The following is a 24,039-nucleotide window of genomic DNA, read 5'->3' as shown; positions in this document are numbered from 1 at the left end:
CCTAAAAGAGATTCACCACATTTTTCACAAGCTGCCTGAATTGGAAATGACTTCGGTCTGCACTGCTGCATTATTGACACTCTCCATTCATCTCTGAAAGTCTTCACGAAGCTAAGCTATTGCATTCAAGAGATCAGCAACTATTGCTGTGATTGGCTACATTGCTCACTGCTGCAAAAACACATGTTGTTATATGAATAAAGTTCAGGAGGAACACGTACAAACGATCTATCCAATCACCATGTCATTCAAACCTGCTGTCATCAATCAGCTATCAACACGTCTACCCAATCAGATATATATATAGACCCGGGTTCGAATCCACTGTGAGACACCAATGTGTCCCTGAGCAAGACACTTAACGTCTAGTTGCTCCAGAGGCGTGCAACCTCTGACATATTATAGAAATTGTAAGTCGCTTTAGATAAAAGTGTCAGCTAAATGAATAAATGTATATATATATATATATATAGCTTACTCACCTATGTTCCTCAGGAGTTTTCAACATCCCTCCAGCTTCTACCCCCGTAGAACCGGCCTTGCAATTATAAGCAGAGCTAATGCTTCACCATTTTTGTAATTGGGGGCAGAGTAATAGTTTATAATGTTTATGATATCACATAACATCAGCAACAGTTTAAAAAGCACACTTTTGTTAGAAACTGGTTTCATCGGTTTGTATTTGCAGAGTGTTCCAGTTAAAGCTTTATTTAACCTATGCACAATCTTTGACCTAGCAAATAAGACCACAAGTCATATATTTAAAACCCTTCATCTGTTTCTAAATCAATCATCCGTCTAGTTTATCAGAAACAGACAAATGGCAACAGCATCCGGTGCAAACCTGAGACCTTTAAGTACAATTTGACATATCATTTCAAAAACAATAGGATTTTTTTTATTTGTTCTCTGCAGCACTTAATCCAATAAGAATAAAAAAACACAATATGTTTTAATTATAATTTAAAGATTAGTATTTAATATTGCAATAAGATATTGCGGGGTTTATTATTTTATTGGAAACACTCTCAATTACAAGGGATTTCATCATGAATAAACAGGTTCAGACATCTAAAGTGACACTTGAAATACATGCAAGAAATATAAAACTAAACATTCGTATTTATGCCTGCACTAACTGGTTGTAGCTTTTAAGCCAAACAGGAATCTATCCAATGTTTTTTGTATTTTGTTGAAAGAATGAATCACAGAAGTGAGTCTGAGCCTCTATTATTGTGCACACTTCAGCTCATCCTCCTGCACCACTGTAAACATCTACAACAGGAAAAAAAAAGAGAATAAAGTGTGTCAGACTCCATTCCCCAGAATGCATCTGTTAAACTACAGCAAATGCACTGAATATGTGTGGGACTGCAACAGTACTGACGGTCACTGAGACATATTACATATTGATAGACTTGCATTCAAATAAGGTTATTTCTTATTCTATTCGATATATAATACAGGAAGACTAGTATTTGTATATTGTATAAATAGTGTAGAGTTATTGTAGCTTTGCTCACCATTGTTATTCTATAGTATATAATGTCCTGCTGCTCCTTAACATGAGAGCTGCAAAAAAAAAAACAATGATGTTCACATCATTACTAACAAGTATTTCTCCTTTTCTCAAAGTCAAAAGTAGCTACCCACAGTAATTTAACTAGCATTGGAAAATAAAGTTGATATTTCAGTTATAGTTACAAATTTTGGCAATGCTGGGAATTTTAAGCTAAATTTTGTGTAACTTTGCTATAGTCAGTAAGGTATAGGTAAACAGACGAAGATGGTTCTAACACAAGTTTTTTTTTTTTTTTATAAAATATCCACAAGGTTAATAAAAGGTAACAACACAGAGTAAATGTGAACGTGACCAGACAGAATGAACGTGAGGGTAAATCTTGGGTACAAGTCAAACTGAAAGTCCATGATAACTAAGACAAACTGTAACACAGGCACTGTGGATTGTGGTTTTCCAAAGTTACTAGCCACTCAGTATTTTCACTGACCACAATTTTGGAAAAATGGCCATGTGTATATATATATATACTGTGGTCCTGGTCAAGACAATCTCCTGAACTCCAAACTGAATGTCAGAATGGGAAAGAAAGGTGATTTAAATAATTTTGAGCGTGGCATGGTTGTTGCGGTGCCAGACGGGCCGGTCTGAGTATTTCACAATCTGCTCAGTTACTGGGATTTTCATGCACAACCATTTCTAGGGTTTACAAAGAATGGTGTGAAAAGGGAAAAACATCCAGTATGCGGCAGTCCTGTGGGTGAAAATGTCTTGTTGATGCTAGAGGTCAGAGGAGAATGGGTCGACTGATTCAAGCTGATAGAAGAGCAACTTTGACTGAAATAACCACTCGTTACAACCGAGGTATGCAGCAAAGCATTTGTGAAACCACAACACGCACAACCTTGAGGCGGATGGGCTACAACAGCAGAAGACCACACCGGGCAGTAGTGTAGTCTACGTGATACGCAGGTATACGCCGTATACCCACTAGAAAATGTCAAGGATTTGCGTATACCCACTAGGAAATGTCAAAGATCTCCGTATGCCCACTTTAAAAAGCGTGAGGATTTGTAACAACATCGTTTTGTGAAATAAATTTCCCCCCTAAACGTAAGGCGACAGAATTTCATGTTCCCTTAAGTTCTGTTATAATCAGATTCAGCGCGCGAGCCGCAAGCAGAGAGCACGTCAAAAACAGAGGACAGGGTGTGTGTAGTGTGTGTGTGTGTGTTCGTGTTCATCTGAGCCTCATTGGTCTGTCACTGCTCGTCAATGTCAGAATATTTGAGATGACAAATCAAATTAAAGTAGGCGGGCTTTATTTCAAAGACGCTGCTGAGCGCGAATTTCAGCAGAGCGACTCGACGCTTCAGTTTACTGGCAAGTGCGAGAAAAGATGTAAGTGGCTAAACTTAACATTTCATATTTACATTTTTTAGGTCATAAATGTTAAACGAATGACAAAAAATAATCAGGCAAACTAATAGGCTATAGTTTTGTCTAATTTCGCCATTTTGAAGTGAAATAAATAGTAACGTGGCTCATGCAATTTAATAGTTTACTGTCATTGCGAGGGGACAAGAAACATTAACAAAGACCTTTTCATCATTTTAGCCACAAGAGTAATAACGAATGTGTACATATTGAGAATATAATAAAAATTGTAGCCTTTATTACATTAAAAAAGCTCAGCCTTCGAAGGGGAAGAGAATTTAGTGCCCACTGACATGGTTTTAAAGCTATTTCTTATTCTTTTTTTGGTCTTCAAACGTCTTGAAATGCACATCAGAGAAATCAAAAAAAAAATGAAGCACCAACCTCAAATTTAGGACATCTGTGATTATAAAGCCCTGTCTAGATCCTAAACTAAAGTGTCACCTTTTTTTTTTTTTTTTTTAGAAAAAATCCTAAGTGATGATCAAAATCCTAGTGACGCCCCTGCTTCATGCAACCTGTCAAAATCAAAGTTTAAAAGAAATATATTACTATTGCACAGTAGAGTATAGGCCTACTTCAAGTAGTCAAGTAGGCCTAATAATATTATTAGTTTATTAAAACACACAGAAGCTCAAATGTCTTTAATTTTAAATTTTTTTAATTTTAATTTTTAATTTTTTAAATAACAGTTTATAGTGATAAATAAAGTAACTCAATGGAATTATGAAAGAAATTGCATAGTAAAATGTAATTTATAAAATAATAAAAATCAAATCTATTAAGACAGAACTTTAAAGGAATATCACACAAGTTTTGAAAATTTTTCGCAAATGGGTGGTGGTGGCGGCGGGCGGGGCTGCTGGTATATCACAGTATACTCACTACAATAAACTAGACTACACCAATGACACCGGGTACAACTCATCTCCACTACAAATAGGAAAAAGAGGCAACAATTTGCTCACCAAAATGTTGCCTGGTCTGATGAGTCTCGATTTCGATTTTTGTAAAGAGAATGATAACATGGATCCATCATGCCTTGTTACCACTGTGCAGGCTGCTGGTGGTGGTGTGATGGTGTGGGGGATGTTTTCTTGGCACACTTTAGGCTCCTTGGTGCTAATTGGGCATCATTTAAATGCCACGGCCTACCTGAGTATTGTTTCTGACCATGTCCATCCCTTGATTCACTAATGGCTACTTGAACATGACAATGAGTTGACTGTACTAAAATGGCCCACAGTCACCAGATCTCAACCCAATAGAGCATCTTTGGGATGTGGTGGAACGGGAGCTTTGTGTCCTGGATGTGCATCCCACAAATCTCCATCAACTGCAAGATGCTATCCTATCAATATGGGCCAACATTTCTAAAGAATGCTTTCAGCACCTTGTTGAATCAATGCCATGTAGAATTAAGGCAGTTCTGAAGGCGAAAGTGGGTCAAACACAGTATTAGTATGGTGTTCCTGAAAATCCTTTAGGTGAGTGTATATTTCAATGATATCAAGAACACTTAATTGCATTTATTTTATTCTTTCAGATGCCTTTTAAAAAGGCTAACATTGAAAAATGTATATATTATATATACAAATTCAACCCCCCAAAGTAGCAAGTAGGAGTGAATGCGTTAAACGCCACTGATGAAATACATCAGCAAGCTCTTTAAAATTGGCATGGAACTTAGTTATACTCTTTTATCCCATATTGTGAAATATATGACGAGTTAAATGGCTTCTAGAAAAAGAAAAAATGTAGGGTGGGAGTTTGCAATTGGTGGAGTCCCGCCCTCGCACTTGTAAACACTTCATCAGAGAAGATAAGAGATGTCGCTACAGGAGGGAGGGGAAGTTACTTTGATTAAAGATTACACATGATAAAAGAAAATAAATTAGGATATACATGGACAAATCATTTGTAATAGAAACTGCAATATTCCACAATTGTGAATTGTCAATTTGGATTTGATGGTGCCTTTAAGAGGGTAAACGTTTCTTGTTGCATTAAAAAGATGGTATAAACGTGTTCTTTTTCTTCGTAACTCTTACAGTTCCTAGGTTTTAGGTGTTGCTTGTGCATTCAACAAACTAATCTTTCAGTGCTTGGGAACCAAACATGAGGTGTCAACTTGAGGTCTGTCCGGCAGTGTGTGGCAACTGTCAGAAGTCATTGGTGCTGTGCTTTTTTTTTCCGTTCTCTGCTTTCTGCCAGGCCACAGTTTCATTTTTAGCCCACACAACCGCTAACAGTCACTCTGGCCTCTTTGAGCTGAAGCGGCTGCATTCGCACAGTTTGCAGGCTCCTCCATGTATGGGAGTCTCACAGCGGGGAACAGCTGCCAGCACACGTCAGAGACTCTCTAATAGGGATGCTAGACGCACAAAGCGTACAGATGCCTACAATAATCTTTCGTAGGGTTTTTTTGCGGCCAATTTGGGTTCCCCAAACATTAGATTTTGATATTTCCATGATGCAAATGAACCAAGTTTAAAACTAATTTAATAATAATAATAAGTCAACTTTCATTTAACCCTTGTGCTGCATTAGATTTTTAACACCGTTGAGTGCATTAAGGACCAAAAATGGCCACATATTAAACATTGCCTAAAATATTATATATTATTATTATTTTCCACTTTTACCAAGTTAAATCTTTTAAACAGCATCAGTCCTCATCATAACTACCAAAAATGTATTCAATTTCAGGATTTTAACCCTTTAATTACCAGTTTTGTTTGCGAAACCATCGATTTGTATAAGAGGAAAAAACACAAAAATTCAATTATTTTCAATAAACTAAATGCAAAGAGAAAACTTTAGATTTGGATTATCACAGTCCCACTTTGCAAAAAATCCCACTTAGCGCGTTAGAGACCAAAAATGGCCACCTATTAAACATTGCTTATTGCCTAAAATAAGGTGCATTTCCACCCATAGGGAATAAATATGTAGTGACGTCATCTGGTGGAATACACTATATAATGCAAATATAATGCTTTTGCTTCAAAATGAAAGGATGTTTGTGCAAAAATCATGTTTCATGTATTATTGACAGCCTCAGATTTAAACAACGTTTTAATGGGTTTCAATGGGCCATTTTTGGTCTTTGTGGTGCTGAGTGTTACTATTTGATCTACACAGTGTGTGTTATACATATTTTGCAAAATGGGATCACATTTTTTACATGTATCCAAAAAGTCACAATTTTGCCAAATTTCATACCATTTGCATTAAAACAGCCAAAATGGTCAAAGAAATTAAACTGCAAAAGACCAAAAATGTCCCTAATGCAGCATAAGGGTTAAACCTGATGCTGAATGTCTTTCAAAGAGCTGAGTGGTGAAACAGCAAACCATTCCTGGAGGCATAGTGTGCATTCAAAAGGATTTACAGACCCTTTAAAAACCAAGTTACAACATAACAGACATACTTTTGATGCGCATCAGCTTTTCAGAGATATTTGAGTAATCTGCACGTCCATGGAGGACAAAACAAGTAGGTGTTGTTTTACGGATCAATGTTTTTCATAATTATTTTTGTACTATGTTACTATTATTAATGTAGTCATATATAAAAATATACACGCTGACATTTATTTACACACAGACACACACATATACTACATAAAAAATAATAACATACACAAATTTAAAACAAAAAACGTTTATGAGATTAATTGTGATTATGTATTTCAATCTAAACCATGTTTTTTATTTACTGACCTGTGCACATCATCTTATTTCCTATCTTTTTCTTCTTGGATGGTCACCTCTGGTAAATGAGAAAAGCAAACTGTCATCAAAATATCTCTGTGCCCATCCAGTACTCACAGCCACTCATTATACGTGCTTTAAAAAAGTCAGCACAAAAAATGATCGCTTGCCATTCCTTTCCCGGATAAACACCTTAAAGGATCAATGTCACTATAATCAGCTGAAAATGCAACTTGTGTCATATTAGCGTGTCAGGCACAGAGCAAACGATCCTGTACTTACGTTTGACCTCCAGCCTACAGGCAACTGTGGCCTCACCAAGGGAATTCTTGGCCCTGCAAGTGTAGACCCCGCCATCAAAACTGGATGGTTTGCGGATTTCGAGCGAGCACACTCCCTGGTTGTTGATCTGCCTGTATTTGGGATCATCCCCTATGAGCATCTGATTCTTCAGCCACTCGATCTTAGGCTGCAAACAAAATCCATGTCATTTCAACTGATGTAGTAAAACAACCCGGTTGTACCAACGTCTGTGGCACGTTGCAATGTTACTGTCTACGTTGTTGCTCTACATTCAGCAACCGAGAGACGACGTTCTGACATTTTTATTTATGCTAGATATAGATATCCCCCATTTAGCATGTTATGTTTTGAGGTTCATTTTTAATTAGTCAGTTGTTAGATAATTATATACATTTTAAATAATGTTTATCCTTATTATTATTTAATGGGCCTAACAGTAAACTAATTATAATAAACACCTGCAACTTGTACACTTTGAAGAGTAAAAATGATGGAAGGTTGCGTTAATGCAACTTTATTAAAACTGCATATGGTAAGCTAAGCTAAAGCTAACCCAGATAGCAAACTGACATTGAATCAACGTGGAAATATGACATCGAAACAACGTTGATCTGACATTGTTTTGCTCATCGAATTAACGTTGAACCAACGTCAGACGCGTCATTCTTTCAAAACTAACGGAAAATCAACTTGAAATCAACGTGTTGTTTCAACGTTATGAAAGCAAAACAATTTTCGATTTTCATTTAGCTTTGAAGAATGCCGCGTCTGACGTTGGTTAAACGTTAATTCGATGAGCAAAATCAACGTTGTTTCAATGTCATGAGAGACGTCGTTTCCACATTGATTCAATGTCAGTTTGCTGTCTGGGAAGGCAGATAAGAACATTTAATGAACAAAACCAGGTTCTGTGTATGGCAGACAGGGGAGCATAGGCAAAAGCTGGGTGATATATCTCGATAACTGGAATCCATCCAGGAAACTTTACATGTATATTAACACAGTACCGTTTAAACACTCTTGCAATTAAACAAAATCAATTTTAATAAGGTGTAATTAATACATGGATGAAACTGAGAGGCATTTATTAGACCCGCAGCAATGCTGTGAACTGATGTAACTGAAGCTGTATAACCCAACTCCAGTGCTAATGCTTCCCTAACGTCATTAATTTTATCTCTCACACACACTTAGAGGTGTCATGGTCGTTATATAAAATGTCACACGTCTCAGTCCCTGAATATCTGCCCCCTCGTGGTTCATCGGCTGCACCGCATGGGTCAGATTTACAGAGGCATTTCAGCATTCTGTTGGCATGTACTATAACATTAGCATGCTAACTGATGTCCCACTGCTCAATTTGTAACTTTCCAGAAAAGAGATACCGTCTACCATTGGTTCCACACACAAATTGTGTCCACAAGATGCTACATTTTTTTTTCCAGACATCAAGCTAGCACAGAATGGCAATGTTTAATGCCATGCTAATGTTTAACTTGTCTAAACATGCTAGACATGCTAGAAATCAAGCTAGCACAGAATGGCTAAACAAAGGTGTTTTAGGGAAGATTGAGATGAGGTCTTAATTAGCGTACACTCCATCACGAATTAAACATGTTAAACATGCTAACTCAAGTGAAACTTGTCTAAGTAAAATCACTTTTAGCAGTTGAATGCTAGTTCATCCTCATTCAGGCTGATGCTAAAGCTTTGCAGGAAATAATGAAGGAGTTATAGTAGCCAAGCTGAAGCTATAATCGTTAGCTATGCTTTTTGAGGACCTATGGAAGTCAAAAACAGATATTGCAGATATGTCACTGCACAACAGATTGTAGCATGGATCTTAATCAAACATCTGATTATATTGTGCTGATCTTATATATTCACAAAAATGTAGCATGTGTTCTTTAAAGACTATGCTGTTTAATCAACTGGCTGACTTTCACAAACTGGCAGTATTAAGGGCTCAATGATATAAGACTGTCCAAGATTAATTAATACATCTGGAGAATGAGCATCATTCCTTTGCCTTATGAAAACAATTTCCAATGGGAGGAAGAAGCTAACATAACTATCCAAAAGGAAGCAGTTACCATGTTTGTCCACTGGGCCAAATAGTTCAGAGCAAGGTGAGGAACGGTTCCAAGTGCATTTCCAGTACATGAGCTTTCCCAGACAGCAAACTGACATTGAATCAACGTGGAAACGACGTCTCTCATGACATTGAAACAACGTTGATTTTGCTCATCGAATTAACGTTGAACCAACGTCAGACGCGGCATTCTTCAAAGCTAAATGAAAATCGAAAGTTGGTTTGCTTTCATAACGTTGAAACAACACGTTGATTTGAAGTTGATTTTCCGTTAGTTTTGAAAGAATGACGCGTCTGACGTTGGTTCAACGTTAATTCGATGAGCAAAACAATGTCAGATTAACACAGTCTCATCCCAAAAAGTCATACAACTGACGTTTTGGGACGTATTTTGACCATACGTCAATATCCGCCTTTTTAGGGCCCCGCTTAAACGTCGGTAGATGGCGATCCCGGGCCGTCATACAACTGACGCTTTACCTTTAACGTCAGTTAGGTGACGGGTTAGGTTTAGGGTTAGGTTTAGGTATGGGGTAGAGTTAGGATCCCATAACCTCATCTACCGACGTTTAAGGGGGCCCTAAAAAGGCGAATATTGACGTATGGTCAAAAGACGTCCCAAAACGTCAGTTATATGACGTCTTGGGATGAGACCGGGTTGGTCAGATCAACGTTGTTTCTATGTCATATTTCCACGTTGATTCAATGTCAGTTTGCTATCTGGGTTCTTCCTCCAATGTTTAGTTACTGTACATTATCACACTGTGATTTTATAGCACCAAATTGAAAAAAAAGCAAGTTTAACCGTGCCAACTGTTCCCGGATAAAAATGATGGATAGGCACAGTTTCACAACGATGGTGGAAAATTTGACTTATACTACAGGGCTGTTGAATGCTTGATTCTGATTGGTTGAAACGTTCTAAGGTGTGTGCAATTATTTTCAGGGAAAACGCACAGCTGAAGTAGTTTCAGGCAGGTTTGGCCGCATTACAGTTCCATATCACTGCGCGTAGTTAACTGTCATAACGGAAAACAGGATACAATTTATAACAAGAAAAACAAACAAAAAAACATGCAGCCCCATGCGCTTGATCTGCAATTTTCGATGTCTAACTTCACAATCAATTGAAACATACAGTTTAATTTGAATAAATAAAGTATGTCCTATCTATAATAGGCTAAATAGAAAATTAAACTGAATAGGCTATATAAATAAATGTATAGTCCTGCTGCACGGATTTTCGTAATTATTCCAGATATTATAACAAATAAATAATTATTGATAGACCTACTTGTTAAAAGGGCCTTGTGTGTTTCAAAAGGGCCTTGTGTGTTTCATTTATTGGGTTTTCTACTGTCTGAACAAATTAATTAAAACGAATTTAATAAATAAATAAATAATATTGACACACATGCTTTTCTGTCTCATTATTTCAACATCTCTCTCTCTCTCTAATAACTGCATTAATAACTGCATAGCGGGGACACACTTAGGCCTACTAAGGCCAGTTATGAATATAATTTGATACTTCTGACTGATCATGCCCAAACACCTGTTCAGCACGTTCAGTCTGTGTCCACAGTTGATGTTTAAGACCTGCTACAGTCAATGGAAACAGTCGGTCTTCGAATATTTCAGCGAGTCGTAAGTGTTTCCCCCATCATTAGTCTGCTATCAGTGGCTCAAACCTCCGTTACTAACTCTAAAATGACGTTTTGGAATTAGCAACGGAGGCATGGGATTAGATGCGTAAGAAATTAGTCCTACATACAAGAGCATTTTAATGACAAACGTCTTGATATGAATTATCTGAACAATGTTTTGAGGTGTGGTAACTGTAGTATAAGCGAAATAATTGACTTCAGGCCGTTGAATTATCCGAAAATTGATGCACACCCGAGGTGTAGCGGCCACTCCGCTTCGCGTCGTGACCGCATTACCACCTCGGGTGTGCATTTTCGAATAATTAAACAGCCTATCGTCAATTATTCCTTACATCGTGATGTTCTCCAGTGGCATTCACGGTTTTAGGTTTCCAACTTCATTCAAAAAACTTGAGACACTCTGGAACTGGTTTGGTGCCAAAAAGAAATTGAGCCAGATCATGAAAATGTGGAGGAAGGGTTTTTGAATGTCACAGTCTTTATATAAAATTCACTAATCCTTGACTATGTGACATTCTCTCCCCTTCTGACAATGAGAAACTTGTTCATGCATTTGTAACATCCAGTCCTCTTCCTGACAACCTGAGCAATTGACTTTCTGCCCGTTTAAAATGTCTCTCAAAACACATTTGATCACTAGGGTCTTTACTTGATTTACTTTGTGTTTCTCTCTTCTTAATAAAGTAAACTTTGGAAAAGTGTATTGTTTGGAGCATGTTACCCATTCTACTGAGGAAGCCATGACTGTGTTCTTGAACATGCTATGTTCTATCATGGCTTTGACGGTTTTACATTTCTAAATCCAACATTCCCAAGAGACCCTGGACATCTCTGGAACTTTGTTAGCACAAAATAGACAGCAGGCCGCATCACTCACTGCATGAAAAGTGGGATTTTCGTCAGTAAGCGGCACTGTAGATTGTCGTGGAAGTTCAGGTTTACGACTGCACACGGCAATTTACAGGCAACACCCAAAACTGCCGTGAATTGCCGGAAATTGACGTAGGCCTTGCTTGCCAGTTGTCCCCCCATGACCCCCCTTTTCCTAAATCTAGAGGAGGCTTTGACATGTAAATGAAAATGCTGTGAGCTATACACATGCAAATAAGGGTAGGGGAGTTTCACCCCAGGTAACATTTTTCTGAAAGATATACCTCATTCTAGGAATGTCTCTGGTAGAAATAGATCAGGCTCACAGTGTTTTTTTGTTTTTTTTTACATTACACATAATGCACAACAATTACAACAATAGCATGATATCCAAAAAGATAACAATCAACAAATAATAATTTCACTATAAATAAATAAGAAAAAATAAAAATAGGACAGAATTGAAAAAATAAAATAAAAAGGGGAAAAGGACTATCTATTATGTATAATATAATGATTTAAGAGAAAGCTAGAAACCAGTAATTTGTACTACTTAAAGAAAGAAAATAGCATACACATTGATTCACTTTCAATTAGCTTCAATATTCTTTAGTAAATACAATTGTATAACTACATTTTTTATCGATAGAGAGACTCAATATACAACTGAAAATCAGACCAAAAAAAAAAAAAACTTCAAACAAGGTTTAGAATTATTAATTTTACTCTTATGAATATGAAATTTACCTAATAAAATTAAAGGATTCATCATAATATTTACAGAAGCAGTTTTCAAATTATATGATAACATCTTTGGATGTTAATTCACAGTTATAACCAGATGGTTTTTTTGGGTTTTTTTTTTTTTTACTGGTTTATTTATTTTAGGTAGCCTAATCAAGTTATTTATTTATGCACACCCTGTATTTGTATTTTTCATTTCATGGTAGCCTATATTAGGTCTATCCAACTTATTCCTAATTTAAAAAGAACTAACAGCAACAGAAAAGTCATGGACAGCCGAGGCCGGACAACTCTATCAAGAGCTTTGATTTCAACCACAGTCGAAATCCAGTGAACGTCACTCTGATTGGCTGAGGCAACATATCATCATAACCCAACCTGTAAAGCCAGCCACTCTGATAGGCCGAGGCAACATGCGAGCCATGTGGCGCGAGCGGCGCGATTCAGCGTGTTTTTCACATGGTTGGTTTTTCAAGCAGAAAATAACGGCACAGATATTCAGCCTACATCGCCGTCATGATCACTGGTGAACCCATCTCCTCTAAATTGAAGGTAAGTTCGTCCAATCTAGTGAATTCTATGTCCATGTCTACTTATGCTAGTGTTTGGTAGTTTAGCGTTATTGTCTTAAACTTCACAAACCTGCTGTGATTACTGCCGCGAATGTTCAAGGGCGTTAACCTTAACGGCACAGTTTTTTTGTTTTGCGTTAGCTTGCTGCTCTTAATTCTTGACACTAAATTGTATTTTGCACGTTGTTATCTGGCTGCTAGTAGCTACCATTCTTTGCTAGTAATCAAACTAACTCGTATTGGGTGTTCAACGGGCTTTTCCCAATGCGTTTACTCTGAATATCGTCAGAAATTATATGTGCCAGGATCATACAAACTCAAAGTTCGTAATGTGCTTGTATGCTCTAGTGTAGGCTATCCTTGTTTGTAAAACTGCAACGCTGTTGTGTGATGGAGTGAAATCTTTAACTCCATCTGTTTGTGATGTTTGTTAACGCATTTGTTTTGTCTCTCAGGTGCTGTAAGGAGTGAGGTGCCCTTCCCTGATAGGAGAAAAAACACCTAAACAAGGTAACGTTACGTGTTGTGATCTCATCCTCTTTTCTTTTGATCAGGCCCCAGTCAAATAAACAGTAAAACTAAACTAATTTGGTATTAACGTCTGTGTTTACGGATGACTTTGAGAGTAAGACAGTGGTGAAAACGCCAAAGAGAACTGGAACATGGCATGTTATATTCATAAATGTTTGGCCAAGTTTAAATGTTACTAGGTCCAGTGTTCGATTCACCATCAGGTCCTGCACAGAGATTGTTCGAGGCACACCTTCAGGTCCAGACATGATGGGTCACGGCACGTGTGAGGCACACAGTCTTCAAATCACTGCTATTACTTTGAATCTGAATCAGAAAGAGCTTTATTATCTAGTGTGCTTGCACACATAAGGAATTTGTTTGTGTGCTGAGGCTTCCAGTGCACATATACTAACACAACAGGAAACGTATTATAATTACAAAATTATTTTAATTTCAGGTATAACCATATGGAACTAATAAATCCATGAAGACCGATCCCGTAGTGATGCCCCCAGTCCCCCGCCCAGGTCCAGACATGATAAAAGAGTACAGCGCAGTGATCTCAGCACATGACAGGCACGGTGAGTTGTCGGCTGCGTTCACATTAAGCTCATTTAGGATTATTTTGCTATTCAGGTGGTGGTCATATGACCCTGGATGCCTGTTACACAGTGTACACATTGCTTTGAACAAGAAATCAAGTAATTTAGAATTTTTTTACAATTAAGGCCGCAATTTTCATCAAAGTACTTTGCAGTTCACCAAGTTTTATAGATATATCTCTAATTGTTACAATATTGCAGATTTATTATTTATCATCTTATAAATATGTTCAGTTTCATCATTTGATAATAACTTGTATAACATTTTTTGTGGTGTAGATGCAGTGACTGAGACTGGGAGATGCAGTGACTGAGACTGGTAAGTATTGATCTATTGGCAGTGGAGAAGACACTTTTAATAGACACCTTCTCTCTTGTGAGCTAGCAAACTTTGCTATTCTAATTAGAGCATTGCAAACCTCACCAAATGTGTTTGTTTATTTCAGTGTTCCAGAAAAAGGTCCTGAAACTACTGGTCGACATCCGCCATCGCCTGAAGGAAACCAGGTAGTGGATGCAAAGGAAACATATTTTTGCTTACAAATGTGGGGACTTGGGGCAGATTGTTGCATACATCTAAATCATTGGTCTTTTTCAATTTTGCAGAAGGGATCATGAAATTTGGTTCCACAGCCACTGAGGTGTATGTACATCAAGGTGAACGTGTGTGAGCACCTCAAGCACGCGTCGCAAAGACTTGGAGGTGGAGGATTCACTACGCCCCGATGAGCCTACAGGACTTGAATTAAGAGTTTTAAAGGGATAGTTCACTTTAAAATTAATTTTTGATATGTTTTAGCTTACCTCAAGGGCATCCAAGATGTAGGTGTCTTTGTTTCCACAGTATTTTCAATTTTTATATTTTTACGTCAAACCATTCTTGTCTGTCAGTCATATAATGGAAATCTATGGGGATCTCTTAAAAGAGCATGCACAGAGAAATCCAGATTAAACATGATTTAATGACTCGTAACTGTAAGTACACATTGATGGCTTAAGATACGAAGCGAGCGGTTTGTGTGAGAAAATGAACAGTGTGTGTATGTATATATATATATATATATATATATATATATATATATAAACTGTTTGTTTTCTCTCACAAATCGCTTGTTTCGTGTCTTAGGCCATCAATGTGTACTTAATTTATGAGTCATTAAATCATGTTTAATTTGGACTTCTCTGTGCATGCTCTTTGAGGTGGTGACCATAGACCTCCATTATATGACTGACAGACAAGAACGGTTTGACCTAAAAATATCAAAATTGAAAATATTGTGGAAACAAAGACACCTACATCTTGGATGCCCTTGAGGTAAGCTAAAACATATCAAAAATTAATTTCAAACTGAACTATCCCTATAAATTACATCCTTATTATTTGTTCACAATTCTGCCTCCACTGTACATTGTGTTTGATATATCTGGTGCCCAATTCTGATGCCATTCAGGGCAATTTATTTTTGAATAAAGATACAATATATTATTGATTTATTTGTATAACTGTAGTGCTGTATGTATGTTATCCCATGTTTCCAGAGGGTGGAGGACATGTTTTCTGTGCTTTGAAGATGTTCTCCTATGCTTTGTACATTGTGTGTTTGTTCTAATAAAGCTATTTCTTTGAATAAACAGTATCTGGCATATGTTCCTTTCCTCAATAAATTCATGTCCTTGATGGTAATAATAGTTTAGTCCATAGGATAACAATGACATGAATATACAACATAATAGCATATCATATGAATATATATAAATAAATAATTATTATTATAATTTTATGTAAGCTGACCAATAATAACAGATCTGCCAACCAATCACGAGTGATTATCTTGTTTAAATGTAGTGAATTTCAACCAATACTGAGTGAGGAAATTCAAGCCATTCTCTGGCAAGGCGCGCGCAGTGCTGCTATTCATATGCTAATTAGGGCCATTCACACCTCCGCGAGCGCTCCATGCATACGTCATGGTTCGTTTCCGTCAATATGTGGCACAGTGGAACGCGACGTTCACAGTCTGTAAATTGTCGTTAACTGCCGAAAATTAGGGAGATTTCCGACAGTTTACGGGGACGAAAATCCCACTTTTCATGCAGTGACTGCAAGCTTTAGTGAACACAAATTTCGAAGTGTCCTAGATGACTACCTCATCAGGATTTAAGTTTTTGCATCCATCTCAGCTGTTCTCGAAACTTGATTCTATGTCCCCCTCCTTGGGAATGACAAGCTAACATAGTGCCCATGACTGTTTACCAGCTGGCTTTAGTAGTCAGCAGGAATGACCAACATCACTGTGCTTTTTGTGCCTTATGACTACAGCTACGGGTATACTTAAGCTATTTATTGAGCTTGAATATCCCAAGGACGTTTGGATATGTTGATGCCATCGTTTGGATAATTAACAACTGTTGTTTGAATTACAGCGATACACAGAAGTATATTTGTAGCGACTCATCAGCTAATTCCTGGCTCAAAACATAGCTACTGGTTGGTACATTGTCCACAATATGAAATGTAAAAGGAAGAGAGACCATCCATACCTTTGGACTGCCTCGGACTGCACACAGTAGTTTAGTGTTGTAGCCCACAGTGGCAGCTCTGTCGTTGAGGAGAGCTGTGAACTTGGGAGCCTCACTGAAATCGTGCTCCTTGTACTCTGGTGGTTTGTAGACAATACCTACAGGACAGGGGAGAACAACCTCAGCCGGGACTGACAGTTGTCAGGAGGGTATAGCTGTTACATGACATTAGGATGTGCAAAGCTACAGGTTTTAAAGAGCACCTATCATGGATTTTTGAAAATGACTGTTCATGTAGTGTGGAATATAGCTCTAAGGGAATGAAAACATCCTGCAAAGATTTATATCTGAAAGTGCACCGTATATAAAGTTATTGTCTTTCAAAAGTGAGAGTCGACTCTGAGTCTAGGAAATGAATTGTTTTTGAAACGAGTCATTAGCTGTTACGTCGTGACATAGATACAAAACATTAGCTCATTGGCCGCTCCAAACAACTGCGCGCGCAGACGGGAGTGTAAACTTGAAGTCTAAACAAATTCAATTACTTCGAGAAGACGCTGTGTTCTACATTGTAAAGACAGTTCAGCCACTTGTTTTCATTGCCCAGGGACGAGCATGTGAAGAATCAGTGGTTAGAGTTCATATTTGCAACGATACCACAACAGTATAGAACAATTGTGTTCTCATCATTTTAATGACGAATCATTCCAAAACATAAACGAATTCAAATGTGGATTCGCAAGCCGGTTGTTCCCGAAGGAGGGCTCAGTGTCCAGTGTATATGGATCAGGTTCGTCCTCCTCCGAATCACAATCTGTAAGTATTATTAATAATGTTTGCTGTTATGTTTTCTGCAGCATGCACAATATAGTTATATTGTGTTGTGTGTGTTGTGTACATTCCGTGCAGCTTCTAAGCAGGGTAAACTTAGTTTTGTTTTTGATATTCACCAGACATTCACTGAAAAAATGGCAATTACCTCCTAAACGCCAAATATGACTTCGCTCTATATAATAAGCACTGCCCCTCAAAAGCCGCCGCAATGTGAGTTTTGCCGGGAAAGCTCGCTCTTGACGGAGACGCGAGTAAGGGACCGTGTGGAAAGTGCACTTTTTCTGACACGTTTGTTCAAACACTATATACAATTTTCAAAACTTGACAAGTGTTAATAATCCTGGTTATGGGCGTTCCGTTGCTGACAATCTCTGCCTACAGTTTACCAATAACAACTGACTGGGTCATTTGACCAATCGCCGCAGATTCGCGTCACTCAAAGGAGGTGTTTGGGAAATGAATCGTCGAACGAATCATTTGGGAGTCGTTGAGCAAATCGGGTAAAAATAAATGCATATTATAAGACAAATAAAGTGTTTTTTTTAATCCTTGCATGCACGTTAAACTGTTTTTGGGAACTCCCAAAACAAAAACATGAACATTTCAAATGCTATGATAGGGGCTCTTTATAATCAATTAGTTGGTTGGTTTCTAATCAGGTTCCAATCGGACACGTTCCATATAAGGGGTGAAATCCAAGCTGCAACAGCAAAAGATGTCCGTTTGAATGTTTATGGCTGTAGCACCTATGAATTTAAGACATGGGTGCCCAATCCTGCTCCTGGAGGGCCAACACCTTGAGAATCCTTAAGACCGTAATCCTTAAGACCTTGGCTGTATGTATTCCTCTACCCTCATTCACTATTCCCTACATTACACCACTGATATAGTCCACTTGAGTGAATGAAATTGAGGGAGCAAAAACTGAGAGCAGGACACTGAAATTAATTTGCAGTAATTCTCAGAGCATGTGGATTCTTTAACAGCTAGCTCTTAATTGTACGTTGGTTGAATACTCAATGTAGAGGTGCATTGTGGGATTGAATGAGTGAACTTGATAATGTCCATTGTGGTCTCAGACATCATTACAAATGGTAGTCCCTTCTAATAGTGCACTTTATTTTGAAAGTCCACTTTACACTATTGACTCTAATAACTGTAGGCCTTTAAATTGTAAAGAAATTTGCCTATTGTATGGAGTGTGGGCACTGAGCACCCACTGGCAGAAACATAAATTGGCGCCTATGGCTGGTACAGGTATATTAAATTAGGGCTGGAGCTAAACTCTGATGGAAGGTGGCCATCCAGGTGCAGGACTGGACCCCCTTGGTTTAAGGCAATGCTCTCTAATAATGAACCAGTTCTAATGAACTGTATAACACTACTAGGCCTATCTGTAAGTTTGGTGCAGGAATAGTAGGCTATTATGCTTTCAAGTAACATCACGGCGGCTGTATTTTGACATTGCTGCCCTCAAATGTTAATCCAAACTAAAATAAACCTTTGTTTATAACTGCTACACTATTACATTTCAATTTGTCCAAGGAGCTGTTTTGTTTTATATGCTCCTAAGAAAAGTCAAGTATAGTTCCATCATTGCTCATCATACTCAAGTTAAAATCATCATACTTTATGATGTTAGTTTTAATAAAAATATAATTTAAAAAAATTAAAATCAAGGAAATTTCTCTGCCATTTCTTTCTTTTTTCTGTATATGAAACGTACCGAACCGTGACACAAGTGTATCGTATCCAACCGAACGGTGAATTTTGTGAACCGTTACACCCCTAATAAATTATATAATTTATATCCAACAAAGACAGCATAGAATGTGCTAACCTAAAAGCCTTGTTCTTGCAAAAAGATTTTGGCTCAGGACAGAAGGTTACAACAGGCTGGAGGTTAAGAAGCTCAGTGTCCGCTACTTCCGGATGTAACAGATGTACTTATGCAGAGAGATGACTGATGCATGTTGCTAAATTATTTTAAGTTTTGCAGCACTCCAGCGTAATCTATTTCATTATGCAGACCCCATGTATGATAACTGTCGCACTCAAGGCAGAGCCAAGTCTTATCTCCACACAATGAGAACACTTAGTACTGCATGTGCTGTCGATGTTTGCTGCCAACAAAAACACCCTTTTTTTTACAGTTAATTTAGGAAGTTATTAATATCAATTATCTGCTGTTTGCAACTTGCCATATTATAAAGAATGTGAGATTTTGTGCAATCAATGACCCTCTTTTTAAATATTTTTGTGGAATATTACCCTCACATTTGTTTTTCTTGGTTATTTGATGGATATAAATCTCAAAAGAACAGCTTTTATTTTAAATATTAATATTTTGCAACTTTACTGTCACTTTTGATTAATTTAATTAATCTTTGCAAAATACAAGTATTAATACTGTACATTTAAAACATAAATCTTACTGACCTCAGAGTCATACTTTGTTGCATGACAACCAAAAACAGCCTGCAGTTATGATAGTGAAGTTAATTACTTAGTGGAAGAATTGTTTATTGTGATTGTTGTATTTATTTATGTCATGGCAACTCTCCATGTGGCATAGTAATGGATATGACAGTGTTGATATATTGGTCTTGAATATGTGTGTATTTTATCCTTCTGCTGCCAGTAATAAGCCACTCAAGGACATAGATTAGTAAGTTTACTAGGCATTAATTATTGTTTTCATTTACTTTTCTTCAGAAACCAAGTTAACTTGAAGTGCCATAAAACAATAACACTGTGACCTCACCTGTTTTCTGAATATGAGCAGCATCTTTTGTTACAGCAGCAGTCTCACTCTTTCCAACCTTGTTTTCGGCAAAAACTCTGAAGGTGTATACATTTCCCATCACAAGGTCAGTGATTGTGGCGTTCAGCCTGTGGAAGTGCTCGAGAACCGTGAACCAATCCTGCCAAAAACAGAAGAACAATCACTAAATTGAGCACAAGCAAGGGAAATATTTCCCTGTGGGTTCCCATCCGATAAATAAATCGTAAACAACGTGATTTGCAATTACAGTGTTAAATATCTTTGGCTTTGGCAAAAGTGCTTTTAGTGCAGTATGTTCTCTAGATATCTTGTATTCACATCAATCTAGCTGTTTACTATCACGATTCGCATCATGACAGTCAGAGTTACGAGATGTCATTATGGAGCGCTCTCTCTCTATCTGTCAGCACTTTACACATTCCCAACCGGATGATCCCCCGCCAAGAAGTCATCTGACCCATGCCTCGAACACCCAGATACAAGCTTATAGATAGACTCGTCAAGTCCATATACAGAGTCTCAAGACCCTTCGTTTAGATTTACAGACTTGACAGGAGGTTAAATTAAGCCTTGCTTAAGCATGATGACATACATCCCACTTTAAAAACAAACAAAACGAACAAAAAAACATGGTTTGAGGAGGATTGACTGATTGCTGTCAGTTTTCACTGTGGGAAGTGGATGTGGTTTAGGCTATCAGAGTATTTGAAATATTGACTGTCACCTTCAGAAGGTCAAACTCAATATTATGGTATATGAGTTGATTTTGGTGGCTTTTTATGGATTTTTCTGATTTGTATTAGATATAATATGTAATACAGTTAAATATTAGGGTGTTAAATTTACCTGTCACAAAATCGGCATGGGGAAGTCTTTTGCCCTCACGCTAAATTCTTGATGAAGTAGATTCCTAATGAAATGACTTTTAAACAATGGTAAATGTGCCTGCATCTTTAGCTTAGGGAAATATATTAGTTAGTGGAATAACTACATCAAATTTAGAAATAATAAATAACAGCCCATTCTCACCCCCAAGGTGTCACTTAACTGACGCCTTGGGAAGCATTTGGACACGCTTCAATATCTGACGCTTTAGGCGCCCTTTAGCGTCAGTTTGATGACGCCCTAGGATCGCGTGTACCCTACCCCCACCCCACACCTAAACCTAACCGCGTCCTCTAACAGACGCTTTCCTTTAGCGTCAGTTAGATGACGCATTAGTATCGCGTCATGTAAGTGACGCTAAAGGGCGCCTAAAACGCCAAATATTGAAGCATGGTCAAAGGTGACGCCTTGGGGTGAGAATGCGTTGTAAATAAATAATTAAAATATATACAATTTTATTTTATATTTTATTTTAGGGATTCAAACTAAATGTGGGGCCATAGGTGAAGTGTGTGCATATCGAATATCAATGCGCGTTATTCGGCAGCGTTTTTCAACGCGTTTTTGTGTTCACACCCAAGCGATTTTCGCTGACGATGAGCGAGAACATGAACATTTCCTGACATTAGATGGCGCTTAATGTAAAAAAAGAAATAGCCCGCTCTTTATGCTTTATAGCTCTTCATGCCAAAGAGACCAACACTCTCAGAAAAAAAAGGTACAAAAGCTGTCACTGGGGCGGTACCTTTTCAAAAGGTACACTTTTGTACCTAAAGGGTGCATATTTGTACTTTTTTTTCTGAGAGTAACGATACCAGCAGCTCAACATTCATCTTGCCCATAGACATCCTGCCTTGCATCTTTCTCGTCTTCCGGCAGTGTAGACGGTGGCGTATATCTTCTTCGCCGTTGTGTATGTGTGCTCGGATAGACCGTTTCTCATTGGTCGGATAGTTTTTGATGCGGCGCATCAAACCAAAAAAAAAACCCAAAAAAAAAACGAACGAGACATTTTTTTTAATGATGCTTTTACGCATCAGTGTGCGCACTCACATTGGCACCCTTTGTTTAGTCACAATGCGTTAAACGTCGGCGAATATTGCGTGCGAAATCCGTCCCAGTATAAACAGGCCTTAAGGCTGCGCCACGGACTCAAGACTATTTTATCACTCAAACTACTGACTAATGCTTCTACTGATTGCTTTTAGAGGGAAAAACTGCCACTGACAGCTGGTTGATGATCAGTAATAATAGTACATTGGAAAAACAGATTAGATAATTGCACTCTTGATTGCGTCAAAGGTTTCTGTTTAGAGTGTTTTGCAGCGTTGTAGCCAATCACAAACAAATCTGTTGATTTCTTGAAGGAATGGCTAATCATCCACTTAACAGTCAAAACGCCTGATTTTGTGTCCAGTCCGGAGTTCCGCATTCTCACAAACCCTCTCTTTATAAGTTAACTCAACAAACAAAGTGTCTACATTATAGGCTAAATCAAAGATTCGTTGTGTAGCCAGCTTAAAGGAGTAGTTCACTTTTGAAAAAACTTTTGCTGATAAATTACTCACCCCCATGTCATCCAAGATGTCCATGTCTTTCTTTCCTCAGTCGAAAAGAAATTAAGGTTTTTGATGAAAACATTCCAGGATTTTTCTCCTTATAATGGACTTCAATGGGAACCAGGTCCAACCGAGGTCCAAACGACAGTTAATAACAGTTTCAGATGCAGCTTCAAATGTCTTTAAACATCATGGGTCTTATCATGCGAAACGATCGGTTATTTCAAAGCTTATTCCAAAAATGTAACTTTTCTAAGGACAAATGCTAGCCTTGTAATATATTGTGAGGCGCGTTTGCAACGTCACGTAATACGTAATTACGTTCAAAAGGTCACGGGCGACGTAGCCGGAAGTACAGAATCAAAATCGTCCGACATCGTTGTTTTACCTTTTAATTCCTTTTTTGTAAACGGCGTTTGAGTTAGTTTTCACATTTAACCTATGAGTTCAACTTGTAAACACTCTGACTCTGTACTTCTGGCTACGTCGCCCGTGACCTTTTGAACGCAATTACGTATTACGTGACGTTGCAAACGCGCCTCACAGAATGGAGAAAGGCTAGCATTTGTCCTTAGAAAAGTTACATTTTTGGAATAAGCTTTGAAATAACCGATCGTTTCGCATGATAAGACCCTTATTCATCGTCTGGTGTCGTTTAAAGACATTTGAAGCTGCATCTGTAACTGTTATAACTGTCGTTTGGACCTCGGTTGGACCTGGTTCCCATGGAAGTCCATTATAAGGAGAAAAATCCTGGAATGTTTTCATCAAAAACCTTAATTTCTTTTCGACTGTAGAAAGAATGACATGGACATCTTGGATGACATGGGGGTGAGTAAATTATCAGCAAAAGTTTTTTCAAAAGTGAACTAATCCTTTAATTGATAAGTGGAGCTTTGTGAGATCTCAATGAATTGAGATGTGTGACAGCTTGTCTACATTATAGACCATTTTGCAAGATGTAAACAACACTGGTCCAGAAGCACTTCCTGTTTCAGTTTTTTAACACTACCTAAAAGCTGGGATAAAATACAACCAAAAGAACATTTAAAACTGAATCAAAAAGTTAAACAAACATCTACATGTGAAACAAAGAAAACAAAGTGTTTCTGGACCAGTGTTGTTTACATCTTGCAAAATGGTCTATAGTGAGTGACATATAAAGATGGTGATAGTGATATAGTGATAGTGTAGTGATTATAAAAGTACCGCTCTTTGCATGCTTTCTTGGCAGTGTAATCCATTCAGAATTCGAAGGAAACTTTTCGCTGACTTAGGTAAAGCAATGGTTATTTATTATTGGAACTGCCATGTCAAATCATGCTTACAGTTGGCTATATGCTTGCTTTTCTGTTCTAATTATAGTAGTTTGTGAACATAGCCACTTTAATAACACATCATTCATCAAGAGCGTTTATGCT

General features: G+C 37.7%; 1 protein-coding gene and 1 long non-coding RNA gene across 3 annotated transcripts in view; one reads left to right on the top strand and one right to left on the bottom strand.

Moving 5' to 3' along the window:
- Window positions 1-1,001: 1,001 nt before the first annotated feature.
- The window catches only part of mybpha (myosin binding protein Ha), a 37,363-nt gene continuing 14,325 nt past the window's right edge, over window positions 1,002-24,039 (bottom strand). Inside the window, exons 9-14 of one of the 2 annotated variants that reach the window (XM_039689837.2) lie at window positions 20,154-20,313; window positions 16,577-16,746; window positions 6,955-7,141; window positions 6,682-6,730; window positions 1,524-1,572; window positions 1,002-1,275 (exon numbers count right to left, since the gene is read on the bottom strand). In XM_039689837.2, coding sequence (XP_039545771.2) covers window positions 6,696-6,730; window positions 6,955-7,141; window positions 16,577-16,746; window positions 20,154-20,313 — 552 coding nt within the window. In that variant the 3' untranslated portion in view covers window positions 1,002-1,275; window positions 1,524-1,572; window positions 6,682-6,695. The remainder of the gene's footprint in view (window positions 1,276-1,523; window positions 1,573-6,681; window positions 6,731-6,954; window positions 7,142-16,576; window positions 16,747-20,153; window positions 20,314-24,039) is intronic. The other variant, XM_039689838.2, reaches the window with a different exon arrangement.
- Window positions 12,636-14,875, top strand: LOC120476319 (uncharacterized). Its single transcript, XR_016148041.1, has 6 exons — window positions 12,636-12,900; window positions 13,376-13,430; window positions 13,891-14,014; window positions 14,315-14,354; window positions 14,482-14,542; window positions 14,642-14,875. It is a non-coding gene; the product is annotated as an uncharacterized LOC120476319 (long non-coding RNA).

This window comes from Pimephales promelas, chromosome 20 (assembly GCF_988280905.1).
Source record: "Pimephales promelas chromosome 20, fPimPro1.hap1.1, whole genome shotgun sequence".
Classification (NCBI taxonomy): Eukaryota; Metazoa; Chordata; class Actinopteri; order Cypriniformes; family Leuciscidae; genus Pimephales; species Pimephales promelas.
Note: the sequence above shows the minus strand (reverse complement) of the source record. Positions and strands in the feature narration are given on the sequence as shown.